Source organism: Odocoileus virginianus, chromosome 9 (assembly GCF_023699985.2).
Source record: "Odocoileus virginianus isolate 20LAN1187 ecotype Illinois chromosome 9, Ovbor_1.2, whole genome shotgun sequence".
Classification (NCBI taxonomy): domain Eukaryota; kingdom Metazoa; phylum Chordata; class Mammalia; order Artiodactyla; family Cervidae; genus Odocoileus; species Odocoileus virginianus.
The window spans coordinates 73,045,754-73,063,808 of NC_069682.1; the positions used below are offsets into that span (position 1 = coordinate 73,045,754).

The 18,055-nt window shown below is 53.1% G+C and overlaps 1 protein-coding gene and 1 long non-coding RNA gene across 2 annotated transcripts; both read left to right on the forward strand.

The window, feature by feature from the left end:
* Positions 1-451: 451 nt before the first annotated feature.
* Positions 452-2,589, forward strand: CEBPB (CCAAT enhancer binding protein beta). Its single transcript, XM_020888995.2, has one exon. It carries the CDS (start codon positions 926-928, stop codon positions 1,976-1,978), a length of 1,053 nt encoding a protein of 350 aa, XP_020744654.1. The 5' UTR covers positions 452-925; the 3' UTR covers positions 1,979-2,589.
* Positions 2,590-3,612: 1,023 nt separating this feature from the next.
* Positions 3,613-17,385, forward strand: LOC110134464 (uncharacterized). The gene is made up of 3 exons (XR_002313074.2): positions 3,613-3,823; positions 9,542-9,663; positions 17,018-17,385. It is a non-coding gene; the product is annotated as an uncharacterized lncRNA (long non-coding RNA).
* Positions 17,386-18,055: the final 670 nt, after the last annotated feature.

Below are 18,055 nucleotides of genomic sequence, written 5' to 3' on the forward strand. Positions count from 1 at the left end.
GGCCCGGGGGAGGGGCGCTCGCCCCCTCGCTTGCACCTCCCCAAGCCACCAACCCTAGGTTTTCCTATTTCAGAAGGGGAGTCACCGCAGGTGTGACAGTCCCTCCAGTCCAAATCCGGGGAGGCGTGCCAGTTTAGGGGGCTCTCAGGAGAGAGAGGCTGTGGAGGCGGCTCAACCCTCCGGGAGTCCGAGTTGGGGGTGCTGGGGTCTCCAGCATCCCTTGGCGGGGGGCGGGGGGGGGGGGGCGCGTCCCCTCCCTGGAAAGCCAGGCCCGGCGGCCGCGGCTCCCGAAGGCCAGCGCCTCCTCCAGCAGGGGGCGGGCGGCGGCCGCGTTCGGGGTGGGAGCAGACGGCCGCCCGGCCCCCTCCCCGGGCTCCCCCTCCCTTCCCGTCCGGCGGCCGGCCCAGAGGGGGCGGTCCGGGGGCGGGCTCGCGCCTCTCCGCTCTCGCCATCCCGGGGCCGCCGGGTGGGAGTGGGCAGGGGGCGGCCCGAGGCCGCCCCCCCCCGGCCCCGCAGGCCCGGGGACCCCCGGGGGCGCGCGCCGGGTCTCCAGGCCGGCCCGCACGCGCCGCCGGCGCCCTCCCGGGGGTCTCGGGCGGCCGCGGCGTGTCCTCTGCGTGCCCGGGGAGGGAGGGGCCGCCGCCGGGCGTGACGCAGCCGTTGCTATGGCCCGCCTTTATAAATAAACGGGCTCGGGAGAAACTTTAGCGAGTCAGAGCCGCGCACGGGACCGGGAAGGGGACCCACCCGAGGGTCCGGCCGGCAGCCCCCCACACTGATAGCGGCCACCCCGGAGCAGCGGCGGCGGCAGCAGCAGCAGCATCAGCGGCGACACAGCAGCGACCGTTCGGAGTCGGGAGGCCGCGCCACCTGCGGGCCGGCCGGCGCGGGCAGCCCCAGGCCCCCTCCCCGGGCACCCGCGTTCATGCAACGCCTGGTGGCCTGGGACCCAGCATGTCTCCCCCTGCCGCCGCCGCCGCCCGCCTTTAAATCCATGGAAGTGGCCAACTTCTACTACGAGGCGGACTGCTTGGCTGCTGCGTACGGCGGCAAGGCGGCCCCCGCGGCGCCCCCGGCGGCCAGACCCGGGCCGCGCCCCCCCGCCGGCGAGCTGGGTAGCATCGGTGAGCACGAGCGCGCCATAGACTTCAGCCCCTACCTGGAGCCGCTGGGCGCGCCGCAGGCCCCGGCACCCACCACGGCCACGGACACCTTCGAGGCGGCTCCGCCCGCGCCCGCCCCCGCGCCCGCCTCCTCCGGGCAGCACCACGACTTCCTCTCCGACCTCTTCTCCGACGACTACGGGGGCAAGAACTGCAAGAAGGCGGCTGACTACGGCTACCTGAGCCTGGGCCGCCTGGGGGCTGCCAAGGGCGCGCTGCACCCGGGCTGCTTCGCGCCCCTACACCCGCCGCCCCCGCCGCCGCCGCCGCCGCCGCCGGCCGAGCTCAAGGCGGAGCCGGGCTTCGAGCCCGCGGACTGCAAGCGGAAGGAGGAGGCCGGAGCGCCGGGCGGCGGCGCCGCGGGCATGGCGGCCGGCTTCCCGTACGCGCTGCGCGCCTACCTCGGCTACCAGGCGGTGCCGAGCGGCAGCAGCGGGAGCCTGTCCACGTCCTCGTCGTCCAGCCCGCCCGGCACGCCGAGCCCCGCCGACGCCAAGGCGCCCCCGGCCGCCGCCGCCTGCTACGCGGGGGCGGCGCCGGCGCCCTCGCAGGTCAAGAGCAAGGCCAAGAAGACGGTGGACAAGCACAGCGACGAGTACAAGATCCGGCGGGAGCGCAACAACATCGCGGTGCGCAAGAGCCGCGACAAGGCCAAGATGCGTAACCTGGAGACGCAGCACAAGGTCCTGGAGCTCACGGCGGAGAACGAGCGGCTCCAGAAGAAAGTGGAGCAGCTGTCGCGCGAGCTCAGCACGCTGCGGAACTTGTTCAAGCAGCTGCCCGAGCCCCTGCTCGCCGCCTCCGGCCGCTGCTAGCGCGGCCCCCGCGCGGCCGGGCGCGCCGCGGCCGCCGAGACTCCGGGGAGCGCCCGCGCTCCCGCCCGCGCCCCTGGCGGCGCCGGCAGAACTTTGGCACTGGGGCACTGGGCAGCGCGGGAAGCGCGTCGGTAATTTTAATATTTTATTATATATATCTATCTATATTTTTGTCCACACCAGCCGCACGTGCAGACGGGGCGCCCGCCCGTGGTGTTATTTAAAGAAGAGATGTCTATGTGTACAGATGAATGATAAACTCTTGCCTCTCCTTCTGCCCACCCCCCCTCTCCGAGCGCCGGCGGGCGGGCCGGTTTCGAAGTTGATGCAATCGGTTTAAACATGGCTGAACGCGTGTGTACACGGACTGACGCAACCCACGTGTAACTGTCAGCCGGGCCCTGAGTAATCGCCTAAAGATGTTCCTACGGGGTTGTTACTGTTGATGTTGTTTTTTTGTTTTTGTTGTGTTTTTTTTGTCTTTTTTTTGTATTATAAAAAATAACCTATTTCTATGAGAAAAGAGGCATCTGTATATTTGGGAATCTTTTCCGTTTCGAGCATTAAGAACACTTTTAATAAACTTTTGTGGTTTTTTTTTTTTTTGAGAATGTTTACAAAGCCTTTTGGGGGCAGTAGTTGGCTTCGGTTCTTTTTTTTTTTTCTTCCCCTTTATTTTGGATTTATATTTGCCTTTCTGGTGTGTGTGGGGTTGTTGTGTGTGTGTGTGAGCTGCTATTATTTTTGGCTTTTTAGGTGGTTGGGTGGGGGTGTTGCAGCTGCTTATTCTCTGCTAACCGCCCCCCCCCCCCCCCCCCCCCCCCCCACCCCAGGGCCTGCGCTTGGAGATGGGGGCATCAGGCCTGGCGCGGGGGAGGGGCAGAGGAGTGCTGGGTCAGGCTTTCAGGGTGACTCACTGCTGCTGGGTGCTGGGGAGTAGTGACTAGGAGCCTTGCTTGGGGAGGGCCTGCAGGGCCTCTGGCTGCTCCTGAGTGCTGGGCTTGGGTTTGGAGGGGCCTGGCGGGCTCTGATCTCTGCACAGTGCTTGGGGACCCAGCCCGCAGGACTGTGACTCTGAAAGAGGAGGGGTGCAGGTCTTGGTCCCACTGAGCCCATATTGGAACAGACTGTTTCAGAAGTGAAGCGGGGCAGGGTGTCTAGAAAAGTGTGTGCGCACATGTGTGTTTTTAAGAGAGTAGCCTGGGTGTGTGGGTGAGCTCCTGTTTGTGTATTCTGGCCAGAGGGAGGGGAGAATCGAGAATCCAGGCTAGGTTGGGGGGGCGGGGGAAGGGTTACTAGACGTTCACTCCTTTTCCTAGTACCACTTGTCCTGCTTGTACCTACTATGGACCCTGACGTCCAGGCTCACCTGCTCAAGGACGCTGAGCCCAGGTGTGAACCCATGACTGCTGTCCCTGATTCCCTGTGACAGAAATGGCCCCGGGCAAGCCTGCGTCTTCCCTGCCCCCTGCTACACTCCTGCCTGCCCCTATGGACGGCTCCTCCACCCCCATTCCAGCCCTGGATGGCATTCCTGAGAGTTGAGGATGTAGACGGAGGGGTTTGTGGATACCCGGACAGCGTCCCACGGTGCCTGGCATGCAGGAGGTGTTATATAAGTGTTTGCTCTTGTTATTATTTTTCACTGGGAGCCTCCTGGCATTTGGCACTTGGATCTTCAGCGCGGCGTGAGTGTGGCCAGCGATCGCCAGGGGCCAGTGTGCAGTAAGCCCTGGACTGGCCCATCTCGTTTAAATCTCACAGCCACCGTCGGAGAGGTTGCTACCATTACGGGGCCTGCTTTCAGAGCTGTGAAACTGCCTTTTGGCTATCACATCCCTAAGGGTGAGAAATGTGTTTGTGGGAGAAGCCCTGCTTTAGGAATTCAGGGGTTGAGGGAGGGTGGAATGGGGGGCTTCATAGATGAGTTTGCTGGGGACCTGGGACAGCCTGGGATCTCGGGAGCAGTTGCTGATACTGTGGTTTGAGAAGGGGCAATGCGCTTCCTCTCCCTTGCCTTTTGGGGGCCTGGGTGTTTCCCACCACCCTTCCCGTGGAAGCCCGTGGGAAACAGACACTCAGCCCCCACTGTTATGGAGCCGAGGACCAAGGCACATGCCACCGCCCTAACCCCGTTTGTGGCCTGGGCGCTGGGGGCACGTAACCTGGGCCCCGGGCGGCCGGAAGACTGATGGGGACCTGCAACATCCAAGTCCATTCGGTACCAGCTCCAGCGCATCAGCTCAACTGCTGCTGGGGTTTCCCCGCTGAGGGGCAGAGCGGGCTGGGGGGCTGACCTCGGGGGTGAGGTAGCTCAGTCTTTGGGTCGGGGGTGGGGGGAGGGAGTTGCCACTGATGGGGGAACCTCTGCAGTCCCCACTCCTTGGTCGTGGAGAGTTGGCTGGCGGCTGCGCTTCTCACCAGAGGATGCATGTGGGGCGAGGAGTCTGGGCCGAGAGTGACCCCAGGCCCCCGCGTCCTGAGCGCCGCTGCACGCTGAGTGTCGTGTGTCGCCCTTCACACACGCAGACCCTCCTGTAATCGACATAAGCGCCCGGGGAAGGGGCCACAGTGGTTTGACAGAAGGAAACTGAGGCCCACGGCAGCGGGGTTACTGCTCAGGAGGAACAAGGGTGGAGCCAGTTAGCCAAATTCGGCTCCGGAGTCTCTGGGGAAAGCTTGGGGGCTGAGAGCCTGGTTGGTAACCCCGGCCCCCACCCCAAGTCCTGGGCCCTGCCTGGAGGAATCCTTGCCCCCACCTCAGGCACCTGGAATGATGGGGCTAAGTGACTTGCTTTTGGTTTCACAGTTTGGAAGCAGCATTAAAGGAGTTTGAACCCGAGCCCATCTGACGGCCCCTGATGAGGGCTTGGAGAAATAGTTAACAGGTTGAGGGCTCTGATGGTGCTCCAGGTGGCACGTGGGGGCACCGTGGACAGAGCTGTGCTCAGAGGACTTGGGGAAATGTCATAAATGGGGGGACATCCACCCTATGCATATGCATTGACAGGCTGCAGGCTCGCAGGGAAGAGGGAGGGTCTGTTCAAAAGCTGGGAAACGAGAGAGAACAGGATGGGGTGAAGCAGGAGGAGGCCAGGAGTGTGCCTCGGGGAGCAGGAATCACAGTGGATGCACACTCAGGACTTACAGTGAGCAAGACAACACGCCACGACCTTTGCCCAGATGGATTTGCTGGTTTCTCCCAGCTGCCCGGTCATGTTAACCGTAGACCCATTTAGTGGGGTTGATCACTGAGGCTAGCTGGGAACCCTGACCAATGTTTGCTTAGGACAGGAGAGTTGACCGAACACACTGACGCCTTGTAATCTTAGGCAGTTGCCCCACAGCCTGGTGATTTTTACCAGGGATAGAAGTGAGTGTCAGAAATCGAAGCTGGAGACACTGCTGGGTGCCGGACCCTGTGCTCACCATGTAGTGGCTTATCAGCCTCTTGGAGGCCCTGGCTTTTGTTATTGGCATTTTCCTGCCAATCAAGCCGGCCTTGAGAGGGGAGGTGACCTGTCCAAGGTTGCACGGCTAAGGATCGTGATATTCAGGATGGGAAAGAGAAGGGGGACTTGCCCATCCAAATTCCTCCCCCTAATGTGTCCTCCCCCCAAATCCCATCTAGACCTCTCTGGGACTGTTTTGTCCCTGTTTCTGACACACCAGTTATTATTATGTTTTTTCACTTATTCCTTAAGCATTTACTGAGCGCTTGCTCTGTGCCAGGCCCTATGCTGGGTGCTGGGGACACATTCCCAAAATGGAGATGATGAGTTTTGGGGACAGAGAGCAGACAGCAAGGACAAGATAATGACAGATGGGGACAAGGGCTCGGAGGGAAGGCGAGTAGGGCAGGGCGGCGTGGGGGCGTCCGGGTAGGCCTGTCCACGGAGGAGGCATCCGCAGAGGCGAGTCAGGTGAGGCACGGGGGGCGGGAAGAGCCTTGGTTTTCGGAGCCCTCGCCTGCTCCAGATGTCACCTTGTGAACCTTTTATCCGCGGTAATCCAACGACTCGGGTGCTGTGTGACACCCCCTTCCCTAGTTGGACAGACAGGCCCCGAGAGGCGAAGGCACTGGCCCCACGGCTGGGGAGTGGCAGCACGAAGCCTTCTGCTGCTTCCCTCTCCCGGTCCCAGGCCTTTCCTCTGCTCCGCTTGCTTCTCCTGACATGCACCCCCCACCCCCAACTGAGTCCTTTCTCAGCCTGGCTGTCCACCTGGGTGACCAATGCTGGAGTCCCAGTGGCCCCAGCCGGCTCGCTTGCTGGCCACCCCTCCTTAGGGGTGTTCAACCTTGTATTGACCATGGCCACGTATAGTGGGGTGATGGAGGCCAGGGAGGGCTGGGGAATCGGGAGGGTTCCTGGGGCTCCAGCCCGCTGAGGCCAAGAGGTAGGAGTCCTGTGTCAAAGAGTGGGGACCTGATGCTTTGAGAAGGGACATCACTTGCCCAGAAAGCAGTGAAGTTAGAATTTGAATCCATGTCTATCTGAGACCCAGGCTAAGCCACTTTCTGGTGAGTTAGTTACTGTATGAGGGGAAACAGATGGGCAGACCTCGGTTTTGCCCACTTTAGCTCATCTTTGAGTAAGAGGCAGGGGGAGAAAAAAGCCTCCGAGTTTTGTCCCTTATTTGCTGGGTGACCTCCAGCAAGATGCTCGACCAGTGTGGGCTGGGGCCTCCTCCCCCGAGAGCAGAGAGAGTACCAGCTCTTGTTCATGCATTCAGCCGGCCTGTGCCCATGGGGCTGACCTGGTGGGGGAGCTGGTTGATGGGTTAGCGGGCTAATTTCAGACCATGATGAAGACCTTGGGGAACGTGGTAGAGGGTGGCCGGGGAGAGTTTTTACAGGGCATTCCAGGCAGAAGGAGCGGCAGGTGCAAAGGCCCTGAGACAGGACCAGGCTCAGTGTGTTAGGGAAGCAGTGAGGAGCCCGTACGGCTGGCATCGAGGCAGCCAGAGGGGAAGGCGGAGGGGCGGCTGGGTCCCTCACGCAGGGCCGTGGAGTGAGGCTCAGAGGGCTTGTCGGGGGATGGACAGCTAGATGTTCCCATCAGGGCCTGGCACCTGAAAAGCTCTTGACAAGTTTGTCAGTGGGATGAGATGTGTCCCTCGGCCTCTGGGTGAGGCGACGTGCAGTGGGTGAAGGGCGCACGGAGGCTGCCTGCGGGGCCCGGGAGACCTTGCTGGTGCGGAGCCTCTGACCCAGGGCCTGGAGCCACGGGGAGCTGCTCACCAAGCAGGAATGAGGCGAAGGCCATGCCAGGAGTGGGGCCTGGGAGGAGCGGAGGCGGGCGGCCAAGAGAGGGAGAGTTCTCTGGGAAGCGGGGAGTGCAGGGGAGAGGGCGCTGACTGGGGGGGCGCGGGGGGGGCAGGCCTCCCAGCGGCCCGGGGCGGGGGCAGTAGGCGGTCAGAGGGGAGGCGAGAGCTGGACTCCAGGAGGAGTGTTTTCTTCCTTGATTTCCTAAGTAGCGTGTGATGGGTCGTGGGAGGAGGGTTGGCGCACACAGGGTGTCTATAGGAGAAGGGAATACAAAGCACCCGTCATTCTCCTGCCCGGAAACACAGACCCTCTTAACACTTGCTGTGTGGCCTTGGGTGATTTAGTTTACCTCTCTGAGCCTCTGTTTTCTTGTATATAGAACGGAATCATAATAGTACCTGTCAGGTAAAGTTGTTGCGAGAGTTAAATGAGTTAATCCACGCAGCATATTGAGAACAGTGCCAGCACACAGTCAGAAATAGCCATCATCACTAACAATAACAATGATGTGATTTATAACATCATTACCGACACGGTGGGTGAAGAGCCCAGATGCTAGAATTTGACCACCTCTATTCTAGTTCAGAGTACCAGACCCCCTTGTGAAGTCGCTCAGTCGCGTCTGACTCTTTGCAACCTCATGGACTGTAGCCTGCCAGGCTCCTCCGTCCATGGGATTTTCCAGGCAAGAGTACTGGAGTGGGTTGCCATTTCCTTTCTCCAGGGGATCTTCCCAACCCAGGTCTCAAACCCAGGTCTCCCACATTGCAGGCAGATGCTTTACCGTCTGAGCCTCCAGGGAATCCCAGACCCCCTTACCTGTCTCCTGAAAAACATGTATGCAGGTCAAGAAGCAGAAGTTAGAGCTGGATATGGAACAACTGACTGGTTCAAAATTGGGAAAGGAGTATGACAAGACAGTATTTTGTCACCCTGCTAATTTAATGTATATGCAGAGTATATCATGCAAAATGCCAGACTGGATGAATCACAGCTGGAATCAAGATTGTGGGGAGAAATATCAACAACTTCAGGTATGCAGATGACACCACTCTTATGGTAGAAAGTGAAGAGGAACTAAAGAGCCTCTTGATGAGGGTGAAAGAGGAGAGTGAAAAAGCTGGCTTGAAACTCAACATTAAGAAAACTAAGGTCATGGCATCTGGTCCCATCATTTCATGGCAAATAGAACGGGGAAAAGTGGAAGCAGTGACGGACTTTATTTTCTTAGGCTCCAAAATTACTGTGGATGGTGACAGCAGCCATGAAATTAAAAGACACTTGCTCCTTGGAAGAAAAGCTATGAGAAATATAGATTGTATTTTAAAAAGCAGAGATACCACTTGGCTGACAAAGGTCCATCTAGTCAAAGCTATGGTTTTTCCAGTAGTCATGTATGGATGTGAGATTTGGACCATAAGGAAGACTGAGCACTGAAGAATTGATGCTTTCAAATTGTGGTGCTGGAGAAGAACTCTTAAGAGTCCCTTGGACTGCAAGGAGTCAGTCAATTGACTAACCAGTCAATCTTAAAGGAAATCAACCCTTAATATTCATTGGAAGGACAGATGCTGAAGCTGAAGCTCCAATACTTTGGCCGTCTGAGACCAGGAGTCAACTCACTGGAAAAGACCCTGATGCTGGAAAAAATTGGAGGCAAAATGAGAAGGGGGTGGCAGAGGATGAGATGGTTAGATAGCATCACTGACTCAACGGACATGAATTTGAGCAAGCTGTGGGAGATAGTGGAAGACAGAGGAGCCTGGCGTGCTGCAGTCCATGGGGTCACAAAGAGTTGGATGTGACTTTGAGACTGAACAACAACAAAATTCTAGTTCTGAAATCACCATTTCCTGGTTGTGTGACTTGGAGCAAGTGACTGTATTTCCCTGTGTCTGTTTCCCCATCTGTCACAAGAGGATAATATTCTTTATAGCATTTTGTAAAGTTTTAACAGGTTAATTTGTGCAGGGTGATTGTAGATAGAGACTTCTCTATGCAGTATTTTCTTCCAGAATTTTTGTTCTATGTGTATTTTTTCTTCAGTATAGCAAATGTCTGTTTGATACGCACCACCTGCTTTTCTTCCTTAACTGTGGGACCTCTCTATTACTAGGGGCAAGTGGCCTTACTAAGACTACATTTCCCAGATTCTTTTGCAGCTAGGGATGACCAGGAAGATATAAACAGAGATCGTGGGTGAGGTTTCCAGGAAGACTTAAAATGGGCTGACTCAGGTGTGAGACATCTCCCCTTTTGCCTCCAACTCCCATTTCTTTCTACTTCCTGCCTAGAACTCAGATGTGATGGCTGGAGCTTCAAGGACCATTTTGAACATGAGGCGAACATTGACGCCTGGAAGACATATGCTGAGAGTGGTGAAACCAAAAGACAAAAGGCATCTGGGTTCTTGATGGTAATGCAACAACCTCACCAGTCCTTGCCTGCCTTGCTCTGGACTTGTTTACATGATTGGAAAATAAATCTGTGCTTATGGAGGTCCGTGATATTTTGGCTTCCTGTTACCGGCAGCTGAATCTATTTCTAACTGATAAGTTTGCCAAAACGGAATCAACCTGTGTGGGCTGTTTTGTGACCTGCATTTCTTAGTGATGCCCCAGTGCTTCCTTGTCTGAGAATGTTCTATTGCACATGAGCTCAACACGAGTAGGCTGCTCTTTGCTTAGGAAGAAGAACTTCCATGCAATGTAGTTGATTCTCTGTAGCCTTGGATAGGTCTTGTGGCCCGGTCAGTGTTTAAGTAGACATGGTCTTCATTGTTCTCCAGTGTTAGGCGCTACTGTGGCAAATTTGACTGCAAGACATGGAAAGTGGGAGATGGTTGTGTTGATGTAGTGTTGGTTGATTTTCCCAAAGAAATGGGAGATCCAGATGTTTATGGATTTTATCTTTTAACAGCTTTATTGGTTTATAACTGGAATAGAATGAACTGCACTTTCCTAAATTGTAGGGCTTCTTAGGTGGTTCAGTGGTAAAGAATCCCTGCTAATGCTGGAGACACGGGTTCAATCCCTGAGTCAGGAAGATCCCCTGGAGAAGGAAATGGCAACCCGCTCCAGTATTCTTGCCTGGGAAATCCTATGGACAGAGGAGCCTGGCGGGGCTACTGTCCATGGGGTCACAAAAAATGTTGGATATGACTTAGCGACTAAACAACAGCAAGGGGGTGGCAGGATTTCTTTCGATTCATTTCAGTTCCAGAAGTAACACACGAAGGAGTTGGTCAGGAAAGTGTTCTGCCTGTGCTCAGGTGCCTCCTCTGAGACTCTGAATCTCAGCGCCTGTTCCGATAGGCTTGAATAGGGATCTTGGAGGGGATGGAGTCTCTTCTGCTGACCCCAGTGAGCTCACACCCTGCTCCACACTGTCCCCACATGAGCCACTGGGGGAGGCCCTTGGTTTGGAAACGGAGAGGCCCAGACCCCCGGCTGTAGGTCACAGAGCCTGCTGGCAGCTGCGCTGGGACCAGACACCCACACCACCCCAGATCACTCCTTTGCCCCGATTGGCCGCCACCACCACCTGCCCCACTGAGCCTGCGGTCCGCTGGGGCTGAGACGCACCTCAGCCAGCCTGCCTGGGGCTGGCCAGGCTGGGGTCTCTGCAAGCTGTCTATGGGCCAGGGAGCTGGGCGGGTGAGCTCGGATTTTTGTAGCTGTCCCCAGACTCCTACCTCACGAGCCCTGGCCTGTGGAGCCCTGGAGGTGGGAGGTGGCCGGGGAGGAGCAAGCCCCCCGGAGAAACCGGTGGGTGGGAGTTGATAGGCTGTGGAGGGGAGAGGACTGGGCTAGGAGTCGGGCCGCCCGGGCCGCCTTACCTAAGCCAGGCCTCGGGCCTCTCGTGCCTAATGGGGCCAGTCGTCAAGATTGCCTGCGGGTTGGGGAGGGACACGCAGATGACATCTTTTCTTCCTTTCTTCTTCAAACTCCAGTGTAGCACATTCGCTAAGCACGCCTCCCAGTTCTTGGGACGAGATTGCCATCAGTTCCTTCAAGCTCTGCAGGGCATTTTGTTTCATTTTCTGCCTCCATCCTGGCTCCCCGCATCCATTCTACCCACTTCTCAAGGCACCCCCCCCCCCCCACAACTAATGTGGTTGATATCCATCCTTAGTCACGCATCTCATCGTCTCATGTCTTTTCTTCCTGGTGAAATATACACATGTGGGAAGGTATACACAACATAGGTTCACAGCTCAGTGGACTTCCCCTGTGTGGAGCCGTGTGTAACCAGCATCAAGATCCCCAGATGACTTGCCCAGAACTCCAGAAGCCCCGTCTAGTCACCTCCACCACCTGTCGGCAGTCATCGTCCCGCTCTCTAACAGCAAATGTTAACTCTGCCTGCTTCTGCACTTTATATAAACGGGGTCACACAATATGTCTGACTTCTTTCTGTACTGTAACTGCAGCATTGATCCAAGCTGCTGTGTGTGTTAGCGTCTGTTCCTTTTCGTTACTGCATGGACACCAAATACCACAATGTCTTTACCCATTTTATTGCTGAGGGGCATTGAGGTTGTTCTCAGCTTTTAGGTCTTCAGAATTGAGGCTGTGGTGAACATTCTAGAATACATGTCTTTTGGTGAACATATGTGCATATTTCAGTTGGGCATATACCCAGCAGTTCCTTGCTGAGTCATAGGAAATGCTTTGAGTAGTGCTTTAATTCCTGGTAGTCATATTCAGTCCTAGTTCTTATTCCATTTCTTACCTTTTTTTTTTTTTCTGTTTTAAAAATACTTTCTGTCTTGGTCAGTTTGGTTGCCATAACAGAATACCATAGGCTGAGTGACCTCTAAACAGGAGAAATCTCTCTCTCACAGTTCTGGATGCTGAGAAGTTCAAGTTGCTGGCAGCTTTGGTGTCTGATGAGGTCCTGATTCCTAGATGCTGGGTCCTCACAGGTGCTAATCTCCTTTCTAAAGGGACCTAATCATCTCCCCAAGACCCTAACTCTAAATACCCTCACAGTGGGTTATTTCCACGCATGAATTTTGGAGGATGTAAACATTCAGTCTATAGCACTTTTTACTTTGAAAAAAAATCTCGCGTTTATAGAAAAGTTACAAATATGGTAAAAAAACATTGTTTCCCTAAATTATTTGAGAATTGATTGTTGACCTATTGCCTAATCATCCCTTGATACTTTGATATATATAGTTCCTACAAACAGGATATTTTCTGTATAACCACAATCTAACCATCAAAATTAGGAAATTAACATTCTGCATTGCTGCCAGGTCCTCAGACCCATTCAGGTTTCACCAGTTGTCCTAATAATGTACAGTAAAAGGATGCAGCTCAGAGCACATGCTGGATTTAGCTGCCATGCCTCTTTAGTCTCCTCTGGTCTAGAACAGCTCCTCAGTCTTTTCTCGATTTTCATGACCTTGACTCTCTTGAGGTTGACTGGCCAGCTGTTCTGTAGCATATCCGACACCTTGGGATTGTCCCTTGTTTCCCTGTGGTTAGAATAAGGCCGTGCATCTTCATACCATGCAGGTAAGTCACAGTAGTGATACTGTGTTCTTTTCTTTGTCCCATTGTTGATGGTGTTTACTCTCTCCCCTTGCCCCCGGTTTTACTGAGAAATGATTGATGTATAGCATCATATCAGTTAAAGGTTTGATGCTTTTGAACTGTGGTGTTGGAGAAGACTTTTAAGAGTCCCTTGGACTATAAGGAGATCCAACCAGTCAATCCTAAAGGAAATCAACCCTGAATATTCATTGCAAGGACTGATGCTGGAGCTGAAGCTCCAATGCTTTGGCCACCTGATGCGAAGAGCTGACTTATTGGAAAAGACCCCGATGCTGGGAAAGATTGAAGGTGGGAGGAGAAGGGGACAACAGAGGATGAGATGGTTGGGTGGCATTACCAACTTGATGGACATGAGTTTGAGTAAGGTCTGGAAGTTGGTGACAGACAGGGAAGCCTGGCGTGCTGCAGTCCGTGGGGTTGCAGAGTCAGACACACCTGAGCGACTGAACTGAAGTTAAAGGTGTACAACAGAATGATTTGATACATGCATATATTATAAAATGATCGTCACAGTAAGTTTAGTTAACACCCCTCCCCTCACATGGTTATAACATTTTTTTCCTTGTGGTGAGGATGGTGGTGCTTACTTCCATCACTTGAAGAGATTATCTGTCACAAGGAATGTCTGTGAAGTTACTTTTTTCCCGTTGTAATTGATAACTGTTTGAAGGGAGGAATTTTGAAGCCATGTAACTATCCTGTTGCTCATCAAGCTTTCAATCACTGATTTATTTTTGTTAGTTTCTTGCCCTTTTGACAGTTGCCACCATTCTTTAAGCACTTCCCTAGCCCTGTAGCAGGAGGTGTTCCGGGTTCAGCTAGCGCTTTTCCTGCTCCAGCCCTGGAATCAGCCATTTCTCCAAGGATCCTGGGCTCCTTTTCCTAGAGAACAGTAGAAGCCAATATCTTAGCAGGAAGTATGCTTATCGCTGCTGGAGTGTGTCTACTCCCAGGTTGTCTTAGGGCTGTGTGTCTATAAATACACACACACACACACACGCACGTATATTTACATACTTATGTATGTAAATAGACATACATTTACATACATATTATCACTATTTCTGCACCTGTCTATCATCATCACCGGCCATCATCTATGAGAAGACTATGAGTTTCCAACTGATAACTCTAGTTCCACTCCAGCACCGCACCACTGATTCTGTTTGTCTCTTTTTCCAAATTGGGAACTCTCTTTTCAACAGGGAGAAAATTGGCTCCCATCACCCTCAGTATATCTCCTTACTTGATGGTCACCAATTTCCTATCTCTGCACACCGCCCGCCCCACCCCCGCGACGTGCCCCAATTGGATGCCTCCCTACCCTGCTCTGGCCCTTGCACTGTCACCTCTCTTGTGGATGATTTCAGTTCCACTCCCTCAGGGTCTTTATGCATTTTTCTTTTCAATTTTTATTTAATCTGAATATATAACATATGCTCATTATTCAAAATTCCAAAAGATATGAAAGAGTTTGCAGTGAAGAGCTGGTCTTCCTTCCATTTCAGACCTCACACTCTCAGTTCCCTTCCCCAGAGGTCACTGCAGTTCCCAGCAGTGTTTCTTGTATCAGATGGTCTGTGTGAGCTGGAGCGTGCACACGGCATTTATACCACACATCATATCTTATTGCTTGCCATTGTGGTCTGTACTTTGCTTTTTTCATTCAACACTGTATCATATCAGTACTGTAGAGCTGTCTCGATCTTTTTAATGATCACACAGTATTCTGTTGCATGGATGTACCATAATCATTTAACCTGTCCTCTTTTGATGGAGATTTAAGTTGTTTCCGCCTTTCTCTAACTCAGGTGATACTTCAGTGGACAACCATATCCAATCTGTTCCTGGCAGACGATGTTTTAGAGATGTCCCCATGCAGCTCTGGTCCCTTCATTGCCTTTTACTCAGATGCATACCATTCTTGTGATGTGTCTGCCACATTTTAATGTGCCCTCTCCCTTATGATGGACACTGATACGGCCTCCAAGTCCCCAAAGCCACAAACACCGTAATGATGTCATTGAATGTGTCTCTGTGCAGGTTGGACTGTCTGAATGCTGAGATGGAGTTTGGCGAGACTGATCAAGGGATTTTTTTTTTTTTTGCTGTAACTGTTGACTTTATTCGGGGAGGAGAGGAAAAAAATAAACTCAATACAATTGGGTTATTTCTCAAATAATCTGGAGAGGGGCGAGTCTCTGGGGACCTAGGGAGGAAGGATGGGAACTAGTTTTCTCTGGAAACTAGTTTGAGCTGAGTTGGGCTGTCCATGGTCCCCTGGCCGCTATCAGATTTTCCTCTCTGCCCTTTCTTTTTCTGACTCCCCGTGGGGCTCACGAGTCTGGTGGGTGTGGGTCACTGGGTGTTTCTCACTTAGACGTTTGACCTGGAATAAATGACCTTCCCCTTCGAGCCTCAGTTTCCTCATCTGTGTGATGGGTCTCTCACATTCCTAACTGTTGCGTAGCATGAGGCTTGGTGGAAAGTAAGCCCTTGATAAACAAAAGGGTCCCCTTAAATTAGGGTCCCCAGATCTTTGTGGCATAAATCTCTACCTCAGGCTCAGTTCTGGGGACACAGCCCCTCATGGCAGTGAGGGGGAGGACCAGGGAGTCAGGGGTGTTGAACTGGGGTTGTTATGATGCCAAGAAGTGTTGTAACCAGACTTCCAATTCGGTAACGTTTGAAGCAAAAGTGCTAATCTAGGTGGGGATGGGTATTCATTTCATTCATTCATCCATTCATTCATTTATGTTTCTTTTAACAGCTTGTGACTTTGGACAAGTGACTTAACTTCTTTGTGCCTCAGTTTTTTCTTCTGCAAAATGGGAATGGCAATAATAGTCCCTAGGCATGGTGGCATTAAATGAGATGACACGGGCAGAATGCTTAGAGCAGTGCACATAGTACCCGTTCAATAAAGATCAATTATTATCACAGTTGATTTTGCCAACAAACCATTTACTGAGAATCTGCTACATGTCAGGGTTGACTGTCTCTTTCTGCCAACAACTAGAGCCACCTGGAGCCTCAGAGTCTATAAAATCAGAGCCCAGAAATGACGACATGATCTCAGGGTGTAACCACCCCCACCTGCCTGATGTCCCGTAAGCCCCCACCACCCAGCTCTCCAGAGGCTGTGACAGCCTCAGACCTCCAGCAGCACCGTCCTGCACCCGTGTGCTGTTCAGATGCTAAGTTGTGTCCGACCGTTTGTGACCCCATGGACTGTAGCCCGCCAGGCTCCTCTCCATTGGATTCTCCAGGCAAGAATACTGGAGTGGGTTGCCATTCCCTTCTCCAGGGGATTTTCTGGACCCAGGGATAGAACCCGTGTCTTTTACAACTCCTGCATTGGCAGGCGGATTCTTTATCACTAATGCCACCTGGGAAGCTTGAACCTTTGTGAACTTGGGGAAAATCAGACTCAGGCAGCAAACCTTCATTTGTACGGTGGGGACTCCTCTTTTTAAGCCCAGACGTCGCTGAAGGTCCTAACTGCCCTTTCTTTGCCATTGGTTGGGCCCCGGGAGAAAACAGGCAGCGTGAGCTGGCCAGGGCTCCCTCAGTGCCTGCTGCCGTGAGTTGAGTGTGGACCAGGGTTTCTCAACCTTGGCACTATTGGCATGTGAGGCAGGATCATTCTTTGTTGTGGGGCACTGTCTGGGGTATTGCAGCATCCCTGGCCTCCACCCACTAGATGCCTAGTAGCATCCCTGTCCCCAGCTGTGACAACCAACAATGTCTCCAGACATTGCCAAGGGTCCCTTAGTGGGCAAAACCACCCAGGGTTGGGGCCCCTGGTGTGGAGGGAGCAGAGGCTGGCCTGAGTCCCCACTGGCTTGCCGTGTGACATTGGAGAAGTCCTCTGCACACTCAGGGCCTTGGGTGCCATCCCTCAGGGCATCAGGCTGAACTAGCACAAAGGGGCCTCCAGTCTGGTCTGACTAGAATCCTGGGCTCCCGTGTACTCCCATCTCTCCGTGCATCTTGGCTGCAAGTTCGCAGAGGTAAGGTGAGGATTAGAGCCCAGGAGACAGGTCTGGGTGGGGATAACCCTGTGTTTGTTCTTCTAGCCCGTGTCTGGCCCTCCCTCCAATGGCAAGAGAGATAATAATTACAAAATCAGGCCTTAGGTTGTGTCTCATTTAATCCTTCTAATACCTCTAGGAGGTGGGAACTTTTATTATCTTTATTTTCCAGCAATAGGTCAAATCAACATTGTGTGCTGCTTAACAGGACACACAGGAAGAATACAGCATCACTTCTATTATCTCCCTGCAAAGATGCATAACCTGAATCTAACTAGGAGGGAGCATCGAGCAAATCCAGAGTGAAGGACATATCACAAAAGAGATAGCTTATCATCCTCAAAAGCAGGACCAGAACGTCCGGGAGAAGCTGAGGAACTATTCAAAGAGCCTCCATACAACTGAGGGAAGCTAGGAATCATTCTGGACCAGAAAAAAGAACCATAAAGACTTTTTGAGGATGATTATAGCATATTGAATTGCTGTGTGGATTTGACAGTAATGCTGCATTGATTCTGTGTCCTGAATCTGATAGTAGCACTGGGTGTGTAATCGGGGTGGGTGGGGAGGGGAGAGGGTTAGAAGATATGGCTGGAGGGTTTAGAAATAAAAGAACATCATGTCTACAACTGGGTTTCCCTGGTGAAATGGTGGTAAAGAATCCTCCTACCAATGCAGAAGACGCAGGAGACATGGGTTCCATCCCTGGGTCAGGAAGATCCCCTGGAGGAGGAAATGGCAACCCACTCCAGTATTCTTGCCTGGATAATCCCATGGACAGAGGGGCCTGGCGGGCTACAGTCCAGGAGGTTATGACTTAGTGACCAAACAATAATGTCCACAACTGGCTCTCAAATAACTCAGGATAAGAGAGAAATATAAATAGAGGGGAAGTGATAAAGTAAGTGGGACAAAATATAAACAATCTGGGTAAAGGATGTTATAGCTTGACTGAAAAGTCCCTGTAGCTCTTGTCATTTTTTATGAGTTGAAAGTTACACCAAAATAAGTTTAAAAACAAATAAAAACAGCTGACCTTCAGTATACCCAAGAGAAATGAAAATATATGTCCACAAAAAGACCTGTAAGCATATTCCCAGCAGTTTTGCCCATAGGAGCCCCAAACTGGAAACAACTCAGATGTTTTTCAGCAAGTGAGAAGAGCAACGCATTGTAATCCACCTATAAATGGAATGTTTCAGCAATGGTA

What these genes read in the sequence shown, in the direction of transcription:
- CEBPB (XM_020888995.2), top strand. Translation starts at nt 926, where the DNA reads ATGCAACGCCTGGTGGCCTGGGACCCAGCATGTCTCCCCCTGCCGCCG.